The 25802-nt window shown below is 56.9% G+C and overlaps 1 protein-coding gene across 2 annotated transcripts; it reads left to right on the top strand.

Annotated features, from left to right (window-relative positions):
* Positions 1–6981: 6981 nt before the first annotated feature.
* On the top strand, positions 6982–25777 carry ELMO2 (engulfment and cell motility 2). 2 transcript variants are annotated; one of them, XM_059713070.1, is made up of 22 exons: positions 6982–8853; positions 9348–9471; positions 9609–9649; positions 10359–10431; positions 10706–10756; positions 11477–11658; positions 13717–13816; positions 14400–14551; positions 17363–17441; positions 17999–18034; positions 20314–20364; positions 20692–20814; positions 21032–21166; positions 21635–21739; positions 21818–21926; positions 22439–22575; positions 22856–23019; positions 23119–23231; positions 23758–23865; positions 24181–24263; positions 24536–24613; positions 25512–25777. In XM_059713070.1, exons 2-22 carry the CDS (start codon positions 9394–9396, stop codon positions 25710–25712), a joined length of 2199 nt encoding a protein of 732 aa, XP_059569053.1. In that variant the 5' UTR covers positions 6982–8853; positions 9348–9393; the 3' UTR covers positions 25713–25777. The 2 variants fall into 2 exon arrangements, with proteins under 2 accessions (XP_059569053.1, XP_059569054.1); XM_059713071.1 differs by lacking the exon at positions 17999–18034 and having other exon boundaries at positions 6983–8853.
* The last annotated feature ends 25 nt before the right edge of the window (positions 25778–25802 follow it).

The raw sequence follows: 25802 nt of genomic DNA on the forward strand, positions 1-25802 counted from the left end.
GCTGCTTGCCAGGTCGGAGGGCCGAAGCGAGGCCTTTCTTGCTGACTGCGCTCGCCGTCGCCCCGTCCGCCCGCCCGCGCCCTGCGCCCGTCTGCTGCGCTGAGGCGGCCCCGCGGGCCGGGGCTCCGTCTGGCTGCAGCGGCTCTGCGGGGCGCGGGGCCGTCCCAGGGGCAGGGCAGGTCGTGCCCGTGCCACGCGCAGCGCAGCCCCCGGGCTCGGGGCAGCGAGGGCTGCGTGCTCGCGGCGCGGTCCCGCGCCTCACCTGCGCTCGTGCTCATGCTTTTCACGCGCGGTGCTTCTGAAAGGGGAAACGGGTGCCAGCGGTTTAGTGAGGCTCGCCTCGCCCTGCGCTGCAGGGCTGTGCTTGGCTTCTGCACCGCTGCCGCCGCTGCTGCCTTGTGGAGCAGGAGGCCTATTTATAACTGCAAATTTCCCCTTCATACCAAATCGCTTCATGTTGGGCCGCACTTCCCCTTCTCACTCGGCCAGGGCTGTGTCCTGGTAGAAGAGGAGGCAGATCCCCCCAGGAGAGGTGCTGCCCAGAGCTTCCTGGGCATCTTGCCGCCGGGCGCTGGGCAAACCTGGTAACATCCTCCTTGTCTCTGCATCCTGCCGTGGGCTTTGTGCCTCGCAACCGACGAACCCCGGAGGCACCATCCTTGCCGGCAAGGGAGTTTCTCAGGCAGGATTGTGACTACGCTGGAAGGGGATTGAGACGGCAGATCTCCGCTCGGGCTGCAGTGCAGGGAAGGGTGGTGGGAGGCAGCTGCAAACACCCGATCGGGCAGCTCCCTGGAAATCCTAGCTCGTCCCCGGTGTTCCTCCGCTCGTGCTCTCGGACCGGCAGGCCTCGTGGGCAGGATGCATTCCAGCTGAATGAATTGCAGGTGCAAGAGTTGGAACTTGCACGTAGCAATTCAGACAGTCGGAAACTCTCTGAGCCTGCTTTGCCCCTCTGGCCACAGGCCTTGCGTGCCTTCATCCTCAGAGATGCAGAGGGGGGAGGGGGAGGTGCTGGGGAGAGTGGGCCCCATGTAGTCATCTGCTTGTGGGAAATTACCTGTGCAGGTAGCGCAGGCCATGGTCAGTGGAGCTCTTGGTCCTGCCTTTGTGCTCGTTCCTCATGCCCAAGAGCTCCTAGCTAGTGAGTGGGGAGCAGGGTGGGAAGGTCCCATGCTAGCTGGAACCCGTCTGCCTGTGGCTGACCTCTGTTACGTTGCCCTGCCCCTGGGCTTCGCAGGCTTGGAGCGGTTGGCGGCCACGCGCTGTCCCTGGGGGTCTGTAGGGTGGGGCCGCGGCTTGTGCGTTCTTTCTTTGGCAATCCCTCGCAGTCGAGGATTATTTTCTTCCATGGTCTTATCTGTGGGTATGAATATGGCTGACAAGGCCAACCCGGGACCGACAGACTCTGTTTCAGCTGAGGCGGGTGTTTCCGTGCAGGGTGGATGGATCTGGATTCTTGCTTTTGTTGTTTCTGTTGCTCCTGCTTTTCCATCTCTTGTTGTCGTCTTAAAGTTTCAGAGTACTGAGATCCTTGCAGCAGACTTCCTCCATCTGGGGAGGTCCTGGGTGATGGTCTCCCATGAGTTGACATCAATATTGCATTTTTTTTTAAGCTGGCCTTGAGGACATCCCTGAAGCGCTTTCTCTGCCCTCCTCTTGAGAGTCCACCTTGGCTGAGCTAGGAGAATAAAACTTGGCTGGGAAGCTGAAGTTGGACATCTGCCAGCCCAGCGAAGTTGATGTCAGATGATCATTGCCTCGCCTTGCTTGCAAGAGGACGCTAATGTTGGTGCATCTATGTTCCCACTGGATTTGAAGGATCTTTTGCAGGCAGCGCTGATGGCACTTCTCCAGTGACTTGAGGTGTCTCCAGTACACTGTCCACGTCTCAGCTCCATGCAGTAAGGTGGGGGATCACAACTGCTTGATAAATCAAGAGCTTGGTTTTGGATCTCATGTTGTGATCTTTGAACACTTGAAGAAATGAACATTTCTTCAGGCATCCAAAGGCTGCACTTGCACTTTTAAGGCGATGTTGGATTTCTTTGTTGATGTCGGTTTTCTGTGAAAGATGGCTTCTGAGGTCCAGGAAATACTCAATGTTCTCCAGAGTCTCACCGTGGACCTGGATTACCAGAGATGGGGGACTGTTCGTTAGCAGCTTGTTGGTGGAGGACCTTAGTCTTGTCAGTCCTATTTGCTTGTCTGCCTCGGTAAAGATGATGACAATTGCCTGAAGGTCTGCTTCTGAGTGAGCACGCACTGCAGCATCAGCGGTGTACTGGAGCTTGGTGATTGAGGTCAGGGTGGTCTTGGTTTTGGCTCAGTCAGCTGAGATTAAGCAGTTTATCATCCATTCAGCAGTTCAGCTCCCCTCCAACTGGAAGCCTATTGGTGGTCAGATGTAGCATTGCAGTAAGAAATATTGAGAAGGGTGTTGGAGTGATGATGCAGCCTTGCTTAACTCCCATCTTAACTTCAAAGGGATCTGTGATAGATTTATTATGGAGAACTACCACTCATGTACTGTCATGGAGCAGGCAACAAGTGGTGATGAATTTCTGTGGGCATCTGTACTTCAAAAGGATCCTCCACAGTGCTTCTCAGTCGACAGAGTTGAAGGCTTTCATGAGGTCAAAGAAAGGCCATGCAGAGAGGTTTATGTTCCCAGCATTTCTCCTGCAGCTGGCAAGCTGTGAAGATCATGTCAGTTGTGCCTCTTGATGCCCTAAACCCTGGGGATCCACTGATACTTGAGAGGAGCTCTTCAGCAAGTGGAAAGAGATGGTTCAGGCGGGTTCCCACAATGGTCTTTCCTGTATTGAACATCAAGGCGATCCCTCTGTAGTTCCCACAGTCAGACTTGTCTCCTTTCTTGAAGATGGTCACAATCATGGCATTCCTCAGGTCAACTGGGATTTCCTCATAGTTTCAGATCCTTAAGATAAGGGCATGGAGCTGTGATGCAAGCACCTCTCCCCCCTGCTTGAAGATTTCCACAGATGCCTTGTTGTTCTTCATCTGCTTGATAGCTTTCCTCACCTTGCCAAGGGTAGGAGGGATTCTGAGAGCGCCTCTGAGTGGGTGTTGCGGGACTGAGGTGAGAAGACTCTCGTCAACAACAGTGTCTTGATTGAGAAGGTGTTCAAAATGCTCCTTCCACCAGACATTGATGGCTTCTTTTTCCTTGATCAGGTCTCCTCCATCCTTAGGTCTCGGGGGGGGGGGGGGGGGGGGGGGGTCAATCCCTGAGTGCTCAGACCATAGATGGCTTTGGCATTGAAAAGACTCTGGTCGTCAGTGAGATATGTTGAATCTCCTTCACCTTGTCTTTGCACCATCTGTTCCTCAAATCGTGGGTCCTTCTTTGGACCTCTGCTTGGCTTGTTGAAGATTCAGTTTATTTTGCTTGGAGTTGGTGTCATTCTGCCAAGTACAAACAGCCTTGCACTTGTGATCAATCAACTCTTGGATCTCCCGGTCATTCTCACCAAACCGGTTTTGATGCTTTCTGGTGGAGAATCCGATTGTCACTTTGCAGGTGCTGATGATGGTGGATGTGAAGGCACCCCAAGTGCTGCCGACGTTCTCCCATTGTTGTTGACTGGAATTTGCCAGTTTTTCATTGAGGCACTGGTGGAAGGGGTCTTGCTTGATTGGGTCCCTGAATCCTTCAACACTGATCTTCTGCTTCTGCTGCAGCCACCACTTGGGAGCCAGTTTGAGTGACAAAACTGAGCAGATGAGTCGGTGATGGGTCCAGCAATCGTCATCTCCTACCATAGCTCAGGTGATGCAGGCACCTTTGCAATCCTGGGCACAAACAGTGACGTAGTCAAGCAAGTGCCAATGCTTAGGTCATGGGTGTTGCCATGATGTCTTGTGCCTGTTTGTGGTGGAATGGGGTGTCGGTGAGTCCATGTTCCGTGCATTTAGTGTCTAACTCCCCTACTCCTTCTCCTGCAGCATTGAAGGAAGCTGCCAGATGCCTGGTACGATGGCTGCTGTTGCTGTGGGTGTCTGCTGGGGCAGGCTTTCTGCAGCAGACTGAGTCTGTTCGTCTCAGTGGTTCATCCCTCTGCGCTAGCAGCTGGGGGTCAGGAGAGCTCTGTCATTTCATAGTTTCATAGTTATTAGGGTCAGAAGGGACCTATTAGATCACCGAGTCCAACCCCCTGCCCTGGCAGGAAAGAGCAATGGGGTCAGATGACCCCAGCCAGGTGTCATCCAGTCTCCTTTTGAATATTTCCAAGGAAGGGGACAACACCACCTTCCTTAGAAGCCTATTCCTTGTTTTGGCGACCCTCACTGTAAAGTTGTTTTTCCTGATGTCCAGTCTGAATTTGTTCTCTTTTAACCTGTGTCCTTTGTTTCTAGTTACCCCGACTGTCGCCCTGGTAAACATTATATCCCCCACTTCCTGCTGACCCCCCCTTGATGAGTTTGTCAGCGGCCATGAGATCACCTCTCAGCCTCCTCTTGTGGAGGCTAAAGAAGTTCAGGTCTCCCAATCGGTCCACGTAGGGGTTTTTCTGTAGGCCTTTACCCAGATGGGTGGCCCTCCTCTGAACCCTTTCCAGGTTATCCACATCCCTCCTGAAGTGCGGTGACCAAAACTGGACACAGTACTCCAACTGTGGCCTGACCAGTGCCGCATAGAGGGGAAGGATCACCTCCCTAGACCTGTTTGTGATGCACCCGCTTATGCAAGAAAGAGTGTGGTCAGCTTTACTTATTACCTCATCACACCGGTGACTCGTGTTCATTTTGGAGTCGATTATGACTCCGAGATGCCTTTCCGCAGTTGTGCTGCTTAGACTGGTCCCCCCCAGACTAGGAGTGCTGATGATTCTTCCTCCTGCCCAGGTGCAGCAGCACATGACGCTTGTCCTTGTTAACCTGCATCCTATTCTCTTCCGCCCACCTCCCCAGCCTGTCCAAATCCACTTGGATTTGCTCCCTGCCCTCTAGTGTGTTTACCTCCCCCATAGCTTTGTGTCGTCAGCAAACTTGGACAGGGTGCTTACTACTCCCTCGTCCAAGTCGCTAATGAAAATTTTGAATAGTACCGATCCCAGGAGAGAGCCTTGGGGGACTCCGCTGCCTACATTTCTCCAGGTAGAAGCCGCCCATCTACCACCACTCTCTGGGTGCATCCCATAAGCCAATTTTCCACCCACCAGACTGTGTAATAATCTACACTACAGTTTTTTAGTTCATTTATAAGAATTGGGGGTGACACTGTGTCAAAGCCCTTTTTAAAGTCTAGGTAAACAACATCTACCTCTGTTCTCTCATCCAAGCATTTTGTGACCCGGTTGTAAAGTGAAACTAGGTTGGTCAGGCAGGATCTGCCTGCTATGAACCCATGCTGATTGCCCCTTAGCATTATTTTACCCGCTGGTCCCCTGCAGATGTGATCTTTAGCTATTTTCCCAAAGGTCTTGCCAAGAATAGAGATAAGACTAACTGGCCTGTAGTTACCTGGTTCCTCCTTCCTCCCCTTCTTGAAAATAGGAACCACATTGGCCCTTTTCCAATCCTCTGGGACTTGTCCCAAGCACCACAAGTGCTCGAACAGTTGTGCCAGTGAGTCCGCCATGACTCCAGCTAATTCCCTAAGTACCCTCGGGTGAAGATCATCAGGGCCTGTTGACTTAAATACATGCAGCCCCTCCAGATGCCCCCTTACTAGGTCTGCATGAACCACTGGTGGGTTGGTATCTGTCCTGGGCTTGTCTAAAGTCCTAATGGGATGCGTATTCGTGTTCGTGTCCAGGAACATGGGTGCAAAGAGTTCAGTTAAAATCTCTGCTTCAGCCTTCCTGTCTGTTACCAGCCGTCCTTGTTCATCCTCAAGCGTGTCCTCATGTGGATCCCTTCGGTGCACGAGAGGCTTTCTGGCCTGGCTTGCCCTCCGTGTCGCAGTTCTCTGGATACCGGTGGGATCCAGGCTCTGGAGGCCAGGCAGGGCCCTCCCCTCCGGTGCGCGTGGTTCGGGCTACCCCATGACAGGTATTTCTTCCCTCCTCTGACCTGGCCGTGCTGTTGGGCTGTCTTGCTCCCCAGCACCAGGCTCGGGAGCTGGTGTGGGTGGTAGAAGCTGCGGAGAAGGGGCAGTTGCAGGGTACCACTGGGTCATGCAGGTAGTGGTGGCAGTGTGTGCCTGAGCCCCTTCCTCACCAGCGCTGCGGTGCCAGGGCAGCCCCGAGGGAGGTCAGAGACAGCGCGGGGAAGCAGTTGCTATGGCTACGGCCCCCGCAGTCTTGGAGCTGGTCCTGTGGCTTTGTTCCCAGGCAGCCGGGGCTGCTCAGGCACGGCAGGATCTGAAGCATCCCTGTCGTTTGGCTTCTGACTGCTGCTGTTCCGTCCGTGGGGGGCTCTGAGCGGGCCATGGGACACGGTACAGACTGCCCCGAGGCACGCTCGTGGTCTCCAGTTCTTCAGCCTCCAGCAGTCGGAGCCAAGGACCCTGCTTCCGGCTGACAGGAAGGAGCAGAGCCCAGCCCGAGGCTGCGGTGAGGCTGGACGATCCCCCAGGCTCTGGCCGCAGCTCTGTCGGGAACACGCTCCGCGTTAGCAGCGTCTCCGAAAGGAAGGGCCCGGGCTGCCTTCGGGAGGGTGCAGGGCGTTTGCTTTCCTGAGCAGGAGGCAGGAGAGGGTTAAAGCAGATTCCCACCGTAAGTGGGAGAAGATCAGAGCGCTGCGCTGCGCAGCAGAGGCAGCAGCGCAGCCCGTGGCAACAGGGCAGCGATGTGCTGAGGCAGCATCTTGGGCCGTGGGAGCGGCGCTTTCTTCCAGCGCTCCCTGGCTGCCTCTGTGCGGTCCAGGCCCGTGAGCTGCCCCCGCGGTGAGTGTCACTTCCTGCGGGCGATGGCGCAGGAGGTCCGGGGCAGGCGACGAGGCCCCCAGGCTCTGCGCGCTCTGCCGCCCAGGTGCTTCCGCGGGGGTCTGGCAGGAGAGCTGGCCTGGGCATGGGGGAATAGCGAGTGCTGCCTTGGTGCCCGAGGGGTGGGCCTGGCGGCTTCACCCCCAGAACAAGAACTGGGCATGGCGCCGCCCGTTGCCCAAGGCATCTCCTGCACTTCTGGTCTCTCTCACACTGTGCTGGGAGTCAGTCTGGGCACGTCTTCCTCGGGGAGGCTTAAGGAGCTGGTGTGACCTGCACCCATCACGCTTGGGTGGGGGCTGCTGCTGGCTCCCTGCTTTCTGACCAGGTGCCTTCTGCCGCTTGCTGCAGCGTGCGCGTTCCTTGCACCGAACTGTGTGGGGGATGCCCTGGCCCGGGGCGGGCAGCTGAGAGCAGAGGGATGGGCCAGGAGGGGCAGGGGTTTGAGGGAGAGTGCCCACGCTGGCAGGGTGTTTTGGGGTGCTGGAGTCGAGCCGTCCTGATCTGCAAGCCTGATTGTGGAGCTGCGCTGCATCGCTGTCAGCGAGTCTAAGGCTGGGTGCGGGGCCTGGATCCTGGCTTCCCCCTGGGTCGGAGGGGCAGGGCTGTGGGTCGGGACAGCACCAGGTCACCGGTCGGTAGCAGGAAGGCTGGACCCGTGCGTGCTTGCTGTAAGCAGGGCAGCCAGCTCCCTTTTGGAGGCCTTGGCTGCAGCCCCGGCTTGCTCTCGAATTCAGCTTCCAGAGGCTTCATGGCATTGCAGAGATGCTGCAGCTGCCCACAATAGAGGATATTCAGCTGGGCAGCTTCAATGGGGCCTTCTCATGGCGAATCATGGGCCGGAGGGCGCTGGTCACAGTGGGGGAAGGGCAGGTTGCTCGGGGCTCCAGCGAGGCCCGTGGGTGTTTGCTCGGGGTGGTGCTTCTGCAGGGTCAGACCCTGTGTCCACAAGCCACAGCTGGGGAGTGCTGAGCTTGCTCCCTGCTCTCCATCGCGGGCAGGGACGGCCACTCCGTTGTGACTGGCCTGGCACGTCCTAGTTCTGGAGCTCCGTGGTCCCGCAGGAGACTTGCAGCTCGTGCTGCGAGTCCCCTCTGCGGGGAGGAGGTTGGCTGGACAGGCTGACAGCCTCGTGGTCGCACGCAAAGACCCCCCTGCCCCCCCAGAGCGGGCTCCAGGCCGGCCTGCCCTTCCCCATGGTGACGCTCGTCTCTGCAGGTTAGGGAGCGCTGCCAGCACTAGGTTGCCTTGCTGTCTCAGGGGCTGTGGTTGCCCACCACGGGAAGCGATGGTGGCACTGCAGCACCTCTACAGAGATCTCCAGTACTGCCCAGGCACACGTGCTTCCCAGGAGGGACAGCTGCTTGCATGGAGCTCCTTCTTCCTTGGGAGCATGCATCGGCCAGGTGCCTGAAGGAACTGCGAGGCAGGGAGGACGCAGTGACCTGCCTGGGAATGGGAAGTTCTCCCAGTTGCTGGGGAGTGAGCACCTAGGAGACTCTCGACCTCTGCCAGTTGCAGAGGCTGCTGCATCCCCTTGGCCCTCCCAGGCTGCACGTCCCAGCCCTGCTCTCCATCCTTGTGCTGCACCTGGGTCAGGTTCTGCTCCTCCGGGCTGACACTGCCTCTGCCCGCTCCCACTCTCGGGAGGGCTGCTCCTAGGTCCTGTCCACATGGAGGGGCTGGGGAATTATATTCCATACCACCAGGCCTCATCTGCTAGGAGGGGTATTCCTAGACTGCAAAAGGAGCCCTGGCAAGGGTCCGTGAAGGAAGACCTTTCTGATCTCACTTAAGGTGCTTGAAATCTCCCAGCCTGAGAGGTGAGGAGAGGCCCCATCTCGCTGGTGGGGTGTGACCACAGCCCTGGGGGAGCAAGGCAAACACCTGCCTGCAGAAGCAAATGCATCACAAGCTGGGAAGAGGGGAGCCAGGCAGCACCACCTCCAGCGCAGGCAAGGGTACGCAGACGGCGCACAGTGCTCAGTCCTGGGCAGGCGCTGCGCTTGCTGGGGTCACAGCTGGATGTGGCAGGCACACGTCGGACGTTGCTGTGTACCTGTCAGAGTGCTCAGGCCCCTTTGTGCTGCCAGGAGCTTGTGTTGCAGCAGCCCAGCACACCGAGTCAGAGCGGGGTATTTGCTCCAAGTGTTTGCCCTGGGTGCCCCACTCCAGTCTGGGCAGCCCCAGTGGCAAAGGGGTGGAGTGGCTTCCAGGGAAGAGGCAAAGGTGTTTGGGGTGGGGAATGAACATATTGGGCTAGAGTATGGGCGGTGGGGGGGGAAGGGCAGGGCAGGGCGGCGGGAGGTGACTGCCCAGCTGAGATCTCCTGTCCAGCCGTCCAGCCCACCCCGCTGTGGCCTGCTTCCCTGGCAGGTGCTTGGGCCACAGTGATGGTGCAGTACAAGAACCCAAAGAGCTTGTAGGGAGCTGCTCACCTGCTCCCCTTTCACAGGTGGATGCTCTCCCACGTCCAGGCAGAGCTGGAGTAGGCTGGGACGATGCCGCCACCCTCAGACATTGTGAAAGTGGCTGTTGAGTGGCCTGGAGCCAATGCCCAGCTACTGGAGATAGACCAGGTAAGAGCTGGGGCTGGCAGTTGCAGAGCCAGGCAGCACTGTGGTGCAGGGTTGGGGCGTAGTGTCGGGCAGGCTCTTCTGGCCAGGGAAACATCACTACTGAGTGTGCTCTCTCTCTCTCTCTCTCTCTGTTCCAGAAAAGGCCCCTGGCATCCATCATCAAGGAGGTCTGTGACGGGTGAGTCTGGATCTCTAGGGACCTGCCTTGGGGACTGGTCACCCTAGCAGGCCTCACTGGGAAGCCTTTTGCCACACACTGCAACCCTGCTGTGGGCACCACGTGGCTGCCTTCTTCCCGGCTTTTCAGCCTGGCTGTGCACTGGCCAGGGCTCCAGCAGCATCAGTGCTGGTTCCTGGGAAATGGACCTAGCACCTAGTGCTTGGGCCCTGCAGCCTGTCTTGCCCTCTGGAGCAAGGGCCTAGCTGGCAGCACAGGCCATGTCTAGCACGATGACCTTATGTCCCAGTTTAGCCAGGACAGTCCTGGATTTCAAAGGCTGGTCGCAGCCGGCTGGTGAGAATCCTAATGGGTGCTATCTGGCCAGGAGTCGGAGCAGCACAGAGCCCCTTGCAGGCAAGCAGGCAGACACCACTGCCTGCCCGGCACACAGCCCTACTCCTGCTGACTTGAGAGAGCACTGCAGGGGCAACGTCCTGAATTCCTGGGACTTCCGTGTGGTCAGCCTAGCCACACCAGACTCTCGCCCACCTCCCAGTCCTGATCAAACTGGGACCCAGGGATTCTCTCCAGAATCAGAGCCCTCTCCTTAGGACTTCTCTCCAAGCCTGTCTTCCACCCACCCCACTGAAGCTCCTGCTCCTGCCTTGGGCCTAGAAAAAGGCTGCCCCAGGCAAATGCAGGGCTCCATGTCGTTCCTCTCCCCCAGGTGGTCGCTACCAAACCCTGAGTACTACACACTGCGATATGCCGATGGGCCCCAGCTATACATCACGGAGCAGGTCAGTGACGGGCCCTGGCTGGCTGCTCCCGGGAGGGGGCTGGGGGGGTGATATTTGAGCAGTTGCAGTCCTGGTTCCCAGGGGAGGAAGGGAAGGACATCCCCTCTGTGCCCATTAACCAGGGAGACCTCTGCAAGCCAGTGCAGGTCCTGTCTGGCATACTCAGCCTTCCCCTCTGCCACATGCATGCATCAAAGTATCCCATGACTGGCTGCATTTCCACTCCCCGCCTGCTGCTGCTGCTCAGAGGCTTCTCTGTCTGTCCCCCTTGCAGACTCGCTGCGACATCAAGAATGGGACCATCCTGCAGCTGGCTGTCTCCCCGGTACGTGCCTCTCTGCGTCCGTTGTTCTGCTCAGCCCCTCCCCAGTGCAGGGTCTTCCCTACCCCGTGAGTCCACTGTGGTGCCTTGACGCTGCTGGGTCGTGCTCTCATGCATTGCTTGCCGTGGGGTGCAGTTCTCCTGTTATCGCTCTCCCTGGTGGAAGCACCCCTGTGTGCTGTAGACGGACAGTAGCTTCCCTGCGGGGGTTCAGCCTGGTAGGGAACGCCACTTCTCAGTAGCTTCAGGCATCTTGACCCATTGGGCTGTCTCCCTGAATAGCCCCTGAAGCTTCCCTGCAACTGCCTCTAGCCTCCCAGGCATCATGTTTCCCAGGCAGTGAATGCATGAGAAGCCTTAGAGATTTTCCTTTGGAGCAAAGAGAGGTTGGTGGGCCCTGCATGTCTTTAACCTTATGGTTTCAGCAGCCGCACCGTCCTCCTCTCTAGCTGCCCCCTCCCCCCATCCCTCACGCAGGGTCCACGGAAGGGAAATGGGCAGCTCGCCCAGCATGAGGAAGAAACACTGACACACCTGCCCTTAGCCACGGTTACCGCAAGCTGGCAGTAGCCCCAAGTCCAGCTAGGTGCAGCAAAATTCTGTCAGAGCCAGTAGCGCTCTGGCCCTGGTATGTTCCCTCTGCCTAGCTTCAGACTCGTGCAGCTGTTGGTGTTCAGCTGCAGGTGACCAGTGAGTGACCAGCTGGGTTCCTCTTGTTCCCAGTCCAGGGCAGCTCGCCAGCTGATGGAGAGAATCCAGTCACACAGCATGGAGGCCCGACTGGATGCCATGAAAGAGCTGGCAAAGCTCTCTGCAGACGGGACCTTTGCCACAGAGTTCATCAACATGGAGGGCATCACAGTGCTGACACGTCTGGTGGAGAGTGGCACCAAGCTCCTGTCCCAGTAAGCATAGTATGACACCACAAATGGTTAATTGTGGCTGAGCTTCTGCATCTAGCTCTTGTTGGCAGCTGCCAATGTCACAGCCGCCCTAAAAATAGCGTCACCTGTTATTAACACCCAGGACAAAGGAGACAGTAGCAGCCTTGGGAACTCCAAATAGCAAAGTTAACCCTTGTTTAGAAGTTGCAGCCACTTCTCTTCCCTTTTCAAGTCTTCTGGGACAAAATTCATTTCCTCTTCTCTATTAGATGTTGTTAAAAGATGGTGTCAAGTGTTCTGGTTGGGGAAGTCAGCAGGAGATCGTCCTGTCTGGTCTTGCTGAAGCTGGATCCTGCTCTGTTCTCTATTTGAGGCAAGGCAAGGCCACCTGGCACAAATTAGGGGAAAAGAACAACATGTTGCAGCTTCTGACTGGAAGAATTTCCCCTCTGCATTCTGGTTGGGGGGAGAGCACAGGCCCTTTTCACTCTTGTACTAGCCACAAGGGCACCTGGCAGACTTGTGCAGGGTTATGGCATTAATCAGGTTCACAGCAGCTGTGCAGAGGGGGAATTGTCCTGGTTGGTGAAGCCAGACTTGCTAGACAGATGTCAGGAAGAGAAAGACGGGGGTGAGGGGAGATAGAGCAGGGAGGTGAAATCCAATCCTGGATTTCAAAGGCTGGTTGCAGCCGGCTGGTGAGGATCCTAATGGGAGTCCCAGAAACGCAGGGGTGCAGGGTGCTATCTGGCCAGGAGTCAGAGCGTGACAAACAGAACCAAGGAGGTGATACTTCCCCTCTATCGGGCGCTGGTCAGACCGCAGTTGGAGTACTGCGTGCAGTTCTGGGCGCCGCACTTCAAGAGGGATGCGGATAACCTGGAGAGGGTCCAGAGAAGGGCCACTCGTATGGTCAAGGGCCTGCAGACCAAGCCCTATGAGGAGAGACTAGAGAAACTGGACCTCTTCAGCCTCCGCAAGAGAAGGTTGAGAGGCGACCTTGTGGCTGCCTATAAGTTCATCACGGGGGCACAGAAGGGAATTGGTGAGGATTTATTCACCAAGGCGCCCCCGGGGGTTACAAGAAACAATGGCCACAAGCTAGCAGAGAGCAGATTTAGACTGGACATTAGGAAGAACTTCTTCACAGTTCGAGTGGCCAGGGTCTGGAACGGGCTCCCAAGGGAGGTGGTGCTCTCCCCTACCCTGGGGGTCTTCAAAAGGAGGTTGGATATGCATCTAGCTGGGGTCATCTAGACCCAGCACTCTTTCCTGCCTATGCAGGGGGTCGGACTCGATGATCTATTGAGGTCCCTTCCGACCCTAGCATCTATGAATCTATGACACATGAGGGGACTGTGATGGCCAAAGCTCTAGTCCGTGGTCATGCTGTTGATCGGGACTCCACTGAACCAAGTGAAGACTTGGCAGTGGTTGTTTCCTGTCCCCAGCTGCCCCCTTGTCTCAGGCAGGACAGAGCAGATGTTAGGAGCAGGATAATGAGGTCCAGCAGCAGGATGGTCAGGGGCTTATCTCAGGTGGGCTGGTGGGGATGACACAGCCATAGCCATTTTTAGCCCAAGCTCAGCTCCTTTGCCTCAACTCCTGCTGCCTGTTTACCTCCTTAAAGCAGCTTGGGATGCAGCAGGTATCTGCAAGCAGGTCTCATGGCTGGGGGATCCTGCCTGAAACAGAACAGTTCAGCATGTTTTACAGGCTGAGCAGGTACCTTCTGGTATGACTGGAGCAGCTCAGATGGGCACTGTGGGGACTGGCAGTGCAGGGAGAGAACGAGGGTACATTGGGCTTATTGCTGACTACCAGCATTGCTTGGCAGTTGCAGCACATCACACAAGAGCCACATAAAGGCCATGTCCCCTGGCAGGTTTTGACACCTTGGCACAGGGCAGGGGAATGGGCCTTCAAGGTGGGGAAGGGTCTGGAACAGGCTGAACAGGTGCAAATGGACGAGAGAAGTCTCTCTCAGAAAACTACAGGACAATGCAAGAGCAGCGCTTCTCCTGTTACTACTATTGGGTTGCCTCATCTCCTCTAGCTGCACTCCCTCCCTTCTCTCAGCTACAGTGAGATGCTGGCGTTCACTCTGACGGCCTTCCTAGAGCTCATGGACCATGGCATCGTCTCCTGGGACATGGTCTCCATAACTTTCATCAAGCAGGTGAGGCCCCAGCAGGAGGAGATGGGGAAGGCTTGTCTGAGCAGCAGAAGGGTGGCCTAGGGGGCAGGGAGCAGGGTTTGCTGCAATGTGGCAGGTAGAAGGGTAGAGCCAGGACTGGTGCAGAGCCATGGTAGAAAAGAGATGGCATGGGAGTGGCTCATGGGAGACACAGGACACCGTGCATCGGGAGGATGCCTGCATGTCGTCAGGCAGGAGGTGGAATGGAGCAGCGTGGGATGTCAGGGGAGGGTGCAGTGGGAGAAGGGCACGAGATGGCAGCACATGGAAGGAATGTGAAAGTAACAGTGTAGCTCCAAATGGTTCCTGGTGGAAAAGGCTCGAGGGTAATATGTCTGTGGCAGGTTGCATTCAGAGTCAGAAGGGGTGAGAGGTCTTGCTACTGCCTGGCTCCACAGTTGGAGTCTGTGCAGCTGAATGCAGCATGACATGGTGCTCATGTTGAGAGTTCAGTGTGGTCACTGTATCTCACCCTAGCCCACTGGCCCTGCCCTTTCTGGCTGCTGGCATTGAAGCACTCCAGCTTGGCTCCAGGGTGGGCCTCTGCTGACCTGCTGGTCTTTAGATTGCAGGGTACGTCAGTCAGCCCACACTGGACGTCTCCATTCTCCAGCGGTCGCTAGCCATCCTGGAAAGCATGGTGCTGAACAGCCATACTCTGTACCAGAAGATAGCAGAGGAGATCACCGTGGGTCAGCTCATCTCGCACCTCCAGGTGTGAGTATCTGTCCATCTTGGGCAGAACTATTTGCACCTGCTTTGCAGATCTCTGCTTTATTTGAACGCGTGTCGTCATTTAAAATTGATAAAAATGCCATCCTAGATGTCACTGGTAGGGCATCTGATCTGAGCTTCACAAATCTGCTGAAAAGCAGGAGGGAGATACTGGGGAATTAAAGCTTCTGTTCTGAAAGCACTTAAGCACGTGAGTAATTGTACTCCTGTGACTAGAATCGTTGACTTCAGCTGCATTAATCATGTGTTTAATGTTATTCAGATGCATAAGTGTGTTCATGATTGGGGAGCCAAACTGTATTTTTATTCCAAACTTTTCACTTAAATCCAAAACGGCACCGAACCTGTTGCCACAGAACAAAACAGCTTTGTTGTTAATGGGAAGTTGTTTAGATCCTCGGTCCATTAGTGAGGTTCAAATTTATAAACTCTTTGTGTACATGCAAATATTGCTAGTAACATATTCATATTTCATAATGCAGTGCATTAAACATAATAATCATGATCCAGGATTAAAACTCACCAGCCAGTTGCCATGGAGTACTACTATTCGCATTCAGGGAGAGTGCTTCTGTGCTTTCAGAATTAAAATGCCTGAGAAGTAAAAGCACCTGGAGGCCAGTTAGATGTGTGATGAGCTTCCTCTTCTAGAACATTTTCATTAATGGTCATGGCTCAAGAAGTGGGAGTGTACTTCCAAACTTTGCTGATGAGACAAAGCTGGTATCATCAGTCCAGAGAAAAATAGGACTATGACAGAGGAAGAGCTGGATGACCTTGAACAATTCCGTTTCAGCCCATTTCCATTACTCCAGTCCTCAGAGAGCAAGGTCATGTGCTTAAGGGCTAACAAGAATTTCTGCTGTAAGCTTAGAGCAGCTCATCAGCTGGAAACAGCAGAGGAAGAGTGACACCCAGGAGTATTATTTAATTGAAGGTGGACCCTGAACTGCCAAAATGATGCTGCCATGGAAAAGACAAATGCAATCCCAGGATGTCAGGCAAGGTGTTTCCACTGGAGACAGAAGTACGAATGCCATCGGACAAGGCCCTGGCGAGACCATCTGGAATCCTGGGTACGGTTCTGGTCCCACGTGTTCAAGAAGGATGAATCAGAATGGTGCAGGTGTAGAGAACGGCACTGAGGCTGATCGGGGCAAGGGAAGGCAAATGAATATTAACTGGCTACAAGTAAATCCAGAATGGAAATTAAAAGATGATTTCTAAGCATCAGAGCAGCAAGGTCTCCACAGAACCTGAATAGTTTTACACTGGAGACGGTGCAGCTTGTGAATGGGATTGTCTGGCCTGGTGCCCGCTATGGCAGGGGCAGGACTCAGTGGTTCAGGAGATCCCCTCCAGCCCTGTGTCTTCCTGTGCTTGTACTTGGATGCCCCAGGGTAGTTGTGAAAGAATTTAATTGCACAGTCCCCTGTCCTGCAGCTGGATCCGTTTGAGCAGAGCCCTGTGGAAATCGGGGAACTTCAGGTGTGTAGGACCCTGCCTGTGTGTACAGCTGGGACCACAGGCTGCAGTCTCCTTCTGGGTCTCTGGAGGGTCATTTCAGAATGGTGGCTGCCTGGCACGTTGTTGACACATATTTTCTTGCCAAGATCTGTCCAGTCGGCAGCACTGGCTATCCTGGAAAGTCACGTGGCACTCAGCACCTCTCCCTTTCATCGTCTGACTGTATCAGTAGTGATCCATCATCTGTTTAGATGTAGCTGACTAAAGCTATGTGCTTGTCATACAAGCAAATGTCACCTCTCTCAGTAGTGCCTGCACCGCTCACCAGTTAGCTGTGAACATCACATCCCCTCTGTTTGTACCCATGCACTTGCGGGTGGTTTCTGAAGACATTTAATCTTCTCTTGAATCACCGGATCCAAAAGACATATCCAGAAGTGTTCTGCCTCTGAAAACCCTGAAGGAGGACCACAGCCTGATTAAAATGTTTCACATGTCTGGCCTTGGCTGTGGAAAGGTTGAGGGGGGGCAGTGGTTGCAGACATAGTGCAGGATGTTAGCTTATTGATCTCCTCTGTGTGTGCTGTTCTGACGGCTCAAGATAAGGAAGGACCCAATGAAGTGCAGCTTCATGTGTGAACTTCTCAGGAGAAAACTGGTCTGAAAACCAGAGATTTTACAATTAGAAAACTGTGGTACAAAGCCTCTTCATTAGCAGTAGAAGGCTGCAAAATGAGAAGGAAGTACAGAACTAGCAACAGCTTCTGAGAATGGGGAATGTTTTGGGGTTTTGCCAAGATGAAGAAAACCAAGGGTGAGCATTTACGGAGCCAGCCAGACTCCTTCCCTTACCATTCCCTGACTATGTTTCTGCTGTAGGCTGCAGGGGAGGAGGGTGACCGAAGCTGACTTAGGCATCAGAAACCATTAAGCTGTGGCATCCAGTTCTCAGCAGGTAAAACTGGCCAGTAGTGAGATTGTGCAGCTACAGCCAGGCTTCTCCCAGGACCCATGCTATCCAGGAGGTTCTGTGCTGCGCTGAACTACAGGCTGCAACGTGGACATGCTTTCTAGCCAGTCAAAGTCTGTTGCCTCTGGCCAGAGCAACATCTCTGTGCCTGGTCTCTGCAGCTCTGAGTAGTTTGGTGATTTGCTAGTAAACAGGCCTGGGTCCCTTCTGCCCTAGGCAGGGTAGGGGAGCTGCAGGCAGAAGTGCTTCCACAGGTCCCAGAGTATGAGAGAGCGCCCAGGTAACAGCTGTCCCCCATCTGCTCTGCATGCTTCAGCCATGCTCACCTCTGCTTTTCCATCTTTGTGCTCCTGCAGCTCGAATCAGGAGATTCAGACTTATGCCATTGCCCTGATCAACGCCCTCTTCCTGAAGGCACCAGAGGACAAGAGACAGGTCTGTGCCCACTCTCTAGCCAAACCTCTGGCCCGGGTTAATAGCACCTGCAGCACTAGAGAACCGCCTTTGCCCTGGCAAGGGTGCCCGAGCCCTGCCCAGATCTGTTGGTCCTTGCAGGACCTGCATCTGCAGGGCAGCACGGGGGTAGAGTGCAGCAGTTCCCAGAGGCGTGGTGGCAGGGGGTGTCCAGCAGAGGACTAGGGCTGTGCAGGGGCAGCGTGCCAGCCCTGTGGAGGCACAGCCCCAGCAGAAAGGCAAGAGAGCACCTCGGGCTGGGGAAGAGGGAGCCACAGCAGTCCCAGGGTCTCCCTCCGTGGTGGATGTTTTCTGTGTGCATGTGCCCTATGGGGGCCCCACAAAGCCCATGTGTACGAGCAGGATTCCTGCTTGCGTGGGCAACCTGAGGGGAGGCCTGGTGTGTGCATATGTCTGCTTCCTGTAGCTTTGTTCTGTGAACCCTTTGTCCTCCGGGGCCCTGTTTGTACCCCTTTCTCTGGGCTCTGAGCTAAATCCTCTGTCTGCTTTTCTTTGTGCCTTTTGCTTTCTGCCAGCAGGACAAGCTCCTTAACCCGCTAGACCTGCCTGTCACTGTAAGTAACTCCAAGCCGGGGCTGGGTCAGGCACTTGCTTAGCTGTAGGCATGGAATAGGAAGCTTTTCTCTGATTCAGTCTCCTAGGGCCAGAGATTTGGAGCACAGGGGTGGGGGACCATCAGGGAGGAAGGGGGCGGATGGGGCTGGGGATGTGCCGGAGGCCCAGGGGCATTAGCCTGTCCACAGACTGCTGACGGTAATGTTCTGTAAAGGGTTCTTTGCTCTGGAAAACTTCCAGGCTGGTGTAAAAGTCATTCAGCTAAACTGACGTTCAAATTGAGACCATTCCATGGAAACAGGCCAGGCATCCTGAGCTGCCTGCAGTGGAGCCTGTGCCACCACTCCTTTGATGTACAGCAGATTTAAACCCTTCCCATGTGTGCTCAGGGCTGTAGCCTGGGTCCTGCCCGGTTGGGCCGTGCTGCATGGTGGCTGCTCTGTGGGGAGCTGCCTGCAAGGAGCTGTAGGCTTCCCTCTCTACATGCCGTGTGCTGGAGCGTTGCAGCTGAAGGCTCCTGGGGGCTTTGCAGACTTTATAGCAGCAGAGAGGTCTTTGTGCCTGCTCCACATGAGACCCCCTCTCAGGTGGGCCCTGTGGATTCTCCAAACCCCAGGCAAGATCCCAGCAGAGAAAGTGGATGAACTTGGCACCTCAGGAGGAAGGACATAACTACCTGGGTAGGAATTCTGCGGGGGCACTAGGCTTTAACACGCAGCTCGTCAAATTCCCCGTGGGATCCTTAATGGCTGCTTCGTTTTTCCTGGGCCTCCCATCCCAAGAGCAGAGCCACCAGTGAAGTGTTCCCTAGTGCTGAGCCTGGGTGTTTGGGAAGATCTTGCTTGGCTGCAGCTAGGCAGCATGTGTGCTCATGCTTCTACTACTGTGTGTCTGGATTGTCTTGCTGTCTCCCATCTGTCCCACTGTTTATCTGCTTTGGTTGCCTGTTGTCTCCTCCTGTGTAGAGGCGCAAGCTCTTTGGAGCAGGGACACCCATACATCTGTGTGTTTAGCACTGAGTGCAGCTGGGGCCCTGGTCTCTGACCAGAGTTCATAGGTGCTACTGACAGGAGAGTCATAAATAAAAGGAAACCAGGCTGACTCATCATCAGGCAGAGTGTCAGTTTGTGAACCGCTTCCTGCAGCTTGCTGGTGCTGGGTTAGGTGTCACCCAAATGCTTGCTTGCTCTGACCATAGCTAGCCTGTGAATCCTGCTGAGCTCGTACCCCGACACGGGCTGGCTAGAAGCCAGCACATCACTTGGGCTTCTCATAGGGGTTCCCCTCTGCAGCAGTGTGTTCCCAGAAGTGTGATCAGAGCCCCCGGGTGCTGCTGCCAGGTGCATTCTGTCACGCTCCCTGTGCAGTCTGGCACAAGCTGGGCCGGAATTGAGGGGCCGGGTAGCTGGGACAGCGTTGGGCTGCTCGGGATGGTGTGGCCATGTGGCAGCAGCTGCAGCAATGGGAGTGGTGCATTCACCTCCGGTTCTGGGCATGCCAAGCCTCAGAGTGCAGGGGGTCTTAAACGGGCAGTTCTGCCAGGCTTCCTCCAGCTGGCAGGTGGTCCAGCAGGTCTGTCCTCGCATATTGTGAGTCCCCTGCCAGGCCTTGCCTGTGCCAGCAACCTTCTGAAATCTTCCCCAAGCCCAGTAGCACTGGCGCAGCTCCCCCCCAGTACAGATAGGGCTGCCCGGTGCTCTCCTCCACTGGCTTGCTGCTCCCCCAGCTTTGTGGCAGGCTCGTGTCCACCTTGGAACAAGGGACATGCTCAGTGTGCAATGCTTAAATGCTGCCCTAAGGAATTGCCTTTGGGGCTGAGACAAGGGACACACAGGCCCAGAGGGAGAGCTATGAGAGCAACCAGCAGCTGTCGGCGGGTGGGGGGAGCTGGTGTTGTGCTCGTGCTGCCAGGTGCGCATACCCAGTGCAGATGGGCTGTTCTTTTCCTGGGAGACCTATAGCCAAGTGCAACCCTGCGTGAGTTGGAGCTTGTCTCCCCAGCTGACAGGCCAGTGGCACGGTCTTGTTTGTCACCCACGGTGTGTTCCCCACAGCCAAAGCTCCAACACAGGCAGGAAGCAGCCAGCCTGAGCTCCCTCCCCAGACCACCTGGAGCATGCCCTCCTAGGCTGGGGGTGAGCCATGCTGCACTGGCTGCTTCCAGCGCAGCAGTCCACATTGCTGACCCGTGTCGCTCAGCTTTCTCTGCCTTCCCACAAGAGGCAGGCTTGGGTTTTGTGTTCTGCTCACATTCCTTTTCTCTCTGAATTCCTGACAGGAAATGGCCAATGCGTTTGCCCAGAAGCATCTGAGGTCCATCATCCTGAATGTGAGTAGGTGCCAGTAGCTCCCAGCCCTTGCTGAATGGAGCCTGGTTTATGCTGAACATAAATCCTGCTGCCCTGAGGGCACTTGTGGGAGTTTTTGCCTGTGGAGAGTGGAACTAATGCCACTTGCTCTAGAGAGGGGAGAGCTCTTGGTGTTTCCTCCTCCTGGCAGGGGTCTGCTCCTCACTGAAAGCAGCTACTGTGTGGGCAGCTGGCCGTGCTGGGTCCCTGCCCCCGAGGGAGCAGCAGTGGCATGCCCTGCAGCACACAGCTGGGAGCAGTGTGTTTTTTGCTGTGTTCACTCATGCCCCTGCCCTCAATTGCTGCAGCACGTGATCAGAGGAAACCGCCCGATCAAAACTGAGATGGCGCATCAGCTGTATGTGCTGCAGGTGCTGACCTTTAACCTCCTGGAGGAGCGGATGATGACCAAAATGGACCCGAATGATCAGGTTGGGAAGCTTCAGTGGGGTGGCAAGGATTCTGGAAGGGTGGGTGGATTTCCCTGGGCTTCACAAGTTGTCCCTCCTCCACAGCGAGGGTTGACGCTGGCACTCCTAGCGTCTTCCCTGGGTGCGCAGAGTGTGGGCCCTCGGGGAGGCAGGACAGCATGCTGGGGCAGAAAAACATTGCCAGTGTCACCACTGACACACTTCCTCTGCTCCTCAGGCACAGAGAGACATCATCTTTGAGCTGAGGAGAATCGCTTTTGACGCTGAGTCTGACAGCAACACTGTCCCGGGGAGCGGGACAGAGAAACGCAAAGCCATGTACACCAAGGACTACAAGATGCTGGGATTCACTGTACGTATCTGGGGGCATTGCTGACTGCTGTGTGCGCAGTAACAGGGGTCCCCATCTGAGGGCAGGGCTATGGGAGGAGGCTGCTGGCTGCAGCACATCACACAACCCCGTTTCCATACCCTGGGCAAGGATATCTCCTGAAAGGAGCTCAGATGAGATGGGTTCTTGGGCCTGATTGTTGTGGGCTCGCTGCCAGGGTCTGAGCCGTACTCTCCTGTGCGTGGTGCATGAGAGTCCCATCAGAAGACCCGGGGTCTTGTGTGCGAGTTGCACATATGGTTCTGTACAGAGCCACAGAAGTAGTGAAGCATTCAGGAGAATTGATGTGGGGGTGGGCATTTGCGTGTGCTCTGCTGGGCTGGCTCCTTTCCGGTGGACATAGGAAAGTTGCAGGGGTCCTGTGGCAGGCAGCTGTGGGTGTATTCAAGGGCTCTCTAGGGAGACCCTGCCACTAACCTGTATCTACAGAATCACATCAATCCAGCCATGGACTTCACCCAGACGCCCCCAGGGATGCTGGCCTTGGACAACATGCTCTACTTGGCCAAGTTCCATCAGGACACCTACATCAGGGTAAGAGGGGTGGAAGCCACCCGCAGCTCCCCTGCCCTCCTCCCCCACTGGCTGCTGATCACACCTGCTCTTCCCCAGATCGTCCTGGAGAACAGCAGCCGGGAGGACAAACATGAGTGCCCATTCGGGCGCAGCGCTATTGAGCTCACTAAGATGCTATGCGAGATCCTGCAAGTCGGGGAACTCCGTAAGTGCCTCCTGCCCTGCACCACCAGCCCCCAGGTGCTGTAGTCAGGGCTAGGGCTCCCCTCCTGTCCCCTCCCCAGAACGGTGCACAGAGCGCCCTTCCTGGCCCCAGAGCCATGAGCCTGGAGCTGTGCATGCTGTCACCCATGGAGACCCGGGACCATGCCTCTGTGCTGTGGAGCCTGGGGCAGTGCTGCACGGGGCTGGATCTCACAGCAGTGGAGTTGTTTGTGCCCCAGGAATGCTGCTGGGGTCTCCTAAGGGGCAGCAGGAGTACCAGAGCTCTGTGCCACCAGGTGCAGGTGGAGACTGACCATCAAGGCTGGGCTGCACAGCAAGCAGGCGACCCTGGTCCTTGCCAGCTGAGGGACCCCCTGAGCCAGGCCCCCAGGGTCAGGCTTGTGTCTTGGATCCCAAGACATAGTAGCTGCCCCTTGCGCTTGCTCCCTCTCATGAATTCCAGCACCCGCTGCCCGGGACACTCATACAGTTAGTTCCCATGTCTCCCTGAAGCCAATGAGGGCCGGAACGACTACCACCCCATGTTCTTCACCCACGACCGAGCATTCGAGGAGCTCTTTGCCATCTGCATCCAGCTGCTGAACAAGACCTGGAAGGAGATGAGAGCAACAGCAGAGGATTTCAACAAGGTCAGTGATGGGCACCTGCTAGGGCTGCCACAGGGGGAACACTTGTGCACAGACGGCCTCAGCTGCCAGCAGGGATGTGGGGCCACGTCACGGATGGGCTGTGATGCGGATACTGGTGTAGGAGGGCGGCTTAGCCAGGACTGGTGCCACTTCCCCCTTCCTGAGCCTGCAGAGCGCGTGTGGGATGGCCTGAGGTCCTGCCTTCCCTGCACAAGCCTCTTGGCAGAGATCAGCTGCTGCTGGGCCACAGGAAGGTGACACACCTCTTCCCTCCCACCAGGTGATGCAGGTGGTACGGGAGCAGATCACACGGGCTCTGCCCTCCAAGCCCAACTCCCTGGACCAGTTCAAGAACAAGCTGCGCAGCCTGAGCTACTCGGAGATTCTGCGGCTACGGCAGTCCGAGAGGATGAGCCAGGACGACTTCCAGTCACCGCCCATCGTGTGAGCACCTCAGGGGTTGCTGCCTTCGTGCCCAGGCATGTGACTGCAACTGCTGGCCACTGTGCTTGCGCCCTGCTCATGCCACTGTCTTTTCTTCAGGGAACTGAGGGAGAAAATCCAGCCTGAGATTCTGGAGCTGATAAAGCAGCAGCGTCTGAACCGGCTGTGTGAGGGGAGCAGCTTCCGGAAAATTGGGAACCGTAGGAGACAAGGTGGGGCCCAAGGCCTGGGAGCGGGCATGAATGCAGCGCAGGACTACGTGGTGCTGCCGGAGAGGGGCTCTGGGCAGCTGGGGTCACTCTGTGGAGTGTCACTTCAATGGAGAAAAATGCAGCAGACAAATGAAGCAAGTCCCTAACCTGTGCTGACTTCACCCACTGTAGAAAACTCGAGGAAATTAGGGGTGAACATCCCCGGGTGCAAGCTGCAGGGGTGTGGGTGCGGGTGCAGTCTGGCTGCTTCCATCCTGGGGTAGCAGTTTGCCAAGGTTAAATGGCTGTTACTGGCTCCCTGCCACCCAGCTGCGAGGTCCTGAACCACCTACTGCCCCCGGGGCTGTGTGGCCACCCCTTCCTGGCTGCGGTGCAACATGCCACCCCAGCCAGCTGCACTGTGGTCGGTCGCAGCCCCCTCTCCACCTGCTCTCAGCAGGTAGGCAGCCCTGCAGGGCTGGTGTGAGGGGGTTTGTCGGGAGTGCCTGCTCGCTCACTCGGTGCTGCGTGTGCCCGTGTGTTGCAGAGAGGTTCTGGTACTGCCGCCTAGCTCTGAACCACAAGGTCCTGCACTATGGAGACCTGGAAGACAACGCCCAGGGGGAAGTGACCTTCGAGTCCCTGCAGGAGAAAAGTATGTTGTGATTCTTCCCGAGTACTGAGCATGACTTGCAGTGCCCCATCCTCTGCCACCTGACTGCTGGGCACCACTGCTGGGACGGGAGGAGTCTTGGGGCCAAGGCAGTGGTTGGGACTTGGGGAATCTGGGTTTAGTCCCTGACCCTTCTAGGAGCCCTTACGTGACCTCCGTACTTCCCACGGCACGGGCCACATGCATAAACCGGTGTGGGTGGGCCCAGGGGCTCCTGTAGTGAAGGCTGCAGAAAAGGGCGAGGGAAGTGTCTCGCCGCAGCAGGGCCCTGCTTGACTCTCCCTGTTTTACCTCTAGTTCCAGTTGCAGACATCAAGGCCGTTGTCACGGGGAAGGACTGTCCTCACATGAAGGAGAAAAGTGCCCTGAAGCAGAACAAGGTAACTGCTCCCTCCTCTGCCAGGAGGGAGCCCATGCTGCTTGTGGGGTGAGAGAGCAGCTGAAGCATGAGAGCCTTTACCCATGGTGCCAGCCCAAATCTGGGCCCCCGGCTCTGCTGCTTTACTCTGAGACGCAGCCAGGCAGGGTGCCTTGGCTCGCAGCACCGGCTTGTCCTGGGGGGGCCCAGAGCTGTAGTGGATTTGGGTTGGGAGCAAGGAGCAGTGCTGCTGCGCCATCCAGCTGCTGAGTGAAAAGCCTCCTCTCCCTGCAGGAAGTGCTAGAATTGGCCTTCTCCATACTGTATGATCCTGACGAGACCTTGAACTTCATTGCACCTAACAAGTATGAGGTGAGTGCTGTGGAGGCGGGCTAGGAGCGTGCCCAAGTGCTGGAGCCCGAGCGGAACCAGCTCTTCCTCGCTGAGCCTGTTTGCAGCATCCTCCCGTTCTCTGCTTACTGCCCCCTTCCCTGCAAAGGCCCAGGGGCGGTTACAGAAACCCAAGGCCTCATCACAGGAGGGAAGAGTGGGAGAATAAAACAGCTCAGCAAGGATCCATTATCCCTGTACCCAGAGCCCCCTGCGCTCCCCAGCCGGGCCCTGTGCCCCTGCAGCAGCGCCTGTGGGCCTGGGCGCTGTGCTCAGCCTCTGGGCATGCGGCGGGCTCAGCTCCCTCCCCTCCCCGGGGTGGTGGAAGGAGAGCACAGCTTCCTGCGGGCTTTGCCCCTGTGCTGCCGGCCCCCGGCCCCTGCCGTACCGCACGTGGACGGCCGGGCTGCACGCGGGTTCCCCCGCCCCAGGTCCCGGTCTGTCCCAACCCCTGGGCTGACCCCCGTGCCCCGCAGTACCGCATGTGGACAGCCGGGCTGCACGCGGGTTCCCCTGACCCCCGTGGCCGCAGTGCTGACCCCCGTGCCCCGCGATACCGCATGTGGACGGCTGGGCTGCACGCGGGTTCCCCCGACCCCCGTGGCCGCGGTGCTGACCCCCGTGCCCCGCAGTACTGCATCTGGACGGCCGGGCTGCACGCGGGTTCCCCTGCCCCAGGTCCCGGTCTGCCCCGACCCCCTGGGCTGACCCCCGTGCCCCGCAGTACCGCATGTGGACGGCTGGGCTGCACGCGGGGTCCCCCGACCCCCGTGGCCTTGGTGCTGACCCCCGTGCCCCGCAGTACCGCACGTGGACGGCCGGGCTGCACGCGGGGTCCCCCGACCCCCGTGGCCGCGGTGCTGACCCCCGTGCCCCGCAGTACTGCATCTGGACGGACGGGCTGAACGCGCTGCTGGGCCGCGACATGAGCAGCGAGCTGACGCGCAGCGACCTGGACACGCTGCTGAGCATGGAGATGAAGCTGCGGCTGCTGGACCTGGAGAACGTGCCCGTGCCCGAGGCGCCGCCGCCCGTGCCCCGCGAGCCTAGCACCTACGACTTCGTCTACCACTACGGCTGAGCGGCCGGGACCGCGGGGCGGGCGGGACCGCGGGGCGCGGTGTTCATTACAGTGCGGGACCAGCGCCTCCGCCTCCTTTGCCCGCGCCGC

This window comes from Alligator mississippiensis, chromosome 9 (assembly GCF_030867095.1).
Source record: "Alligator mississippiensis isolate rAllMis1 chromosome 9, rAllMis1, whole genome shotgun sequence".
Lineage (NCBI taxonomy): Eukaryota > Metazoa > Chordata > Crocodylia > Alligatoridae > Alligator > Alligator mississippiensis.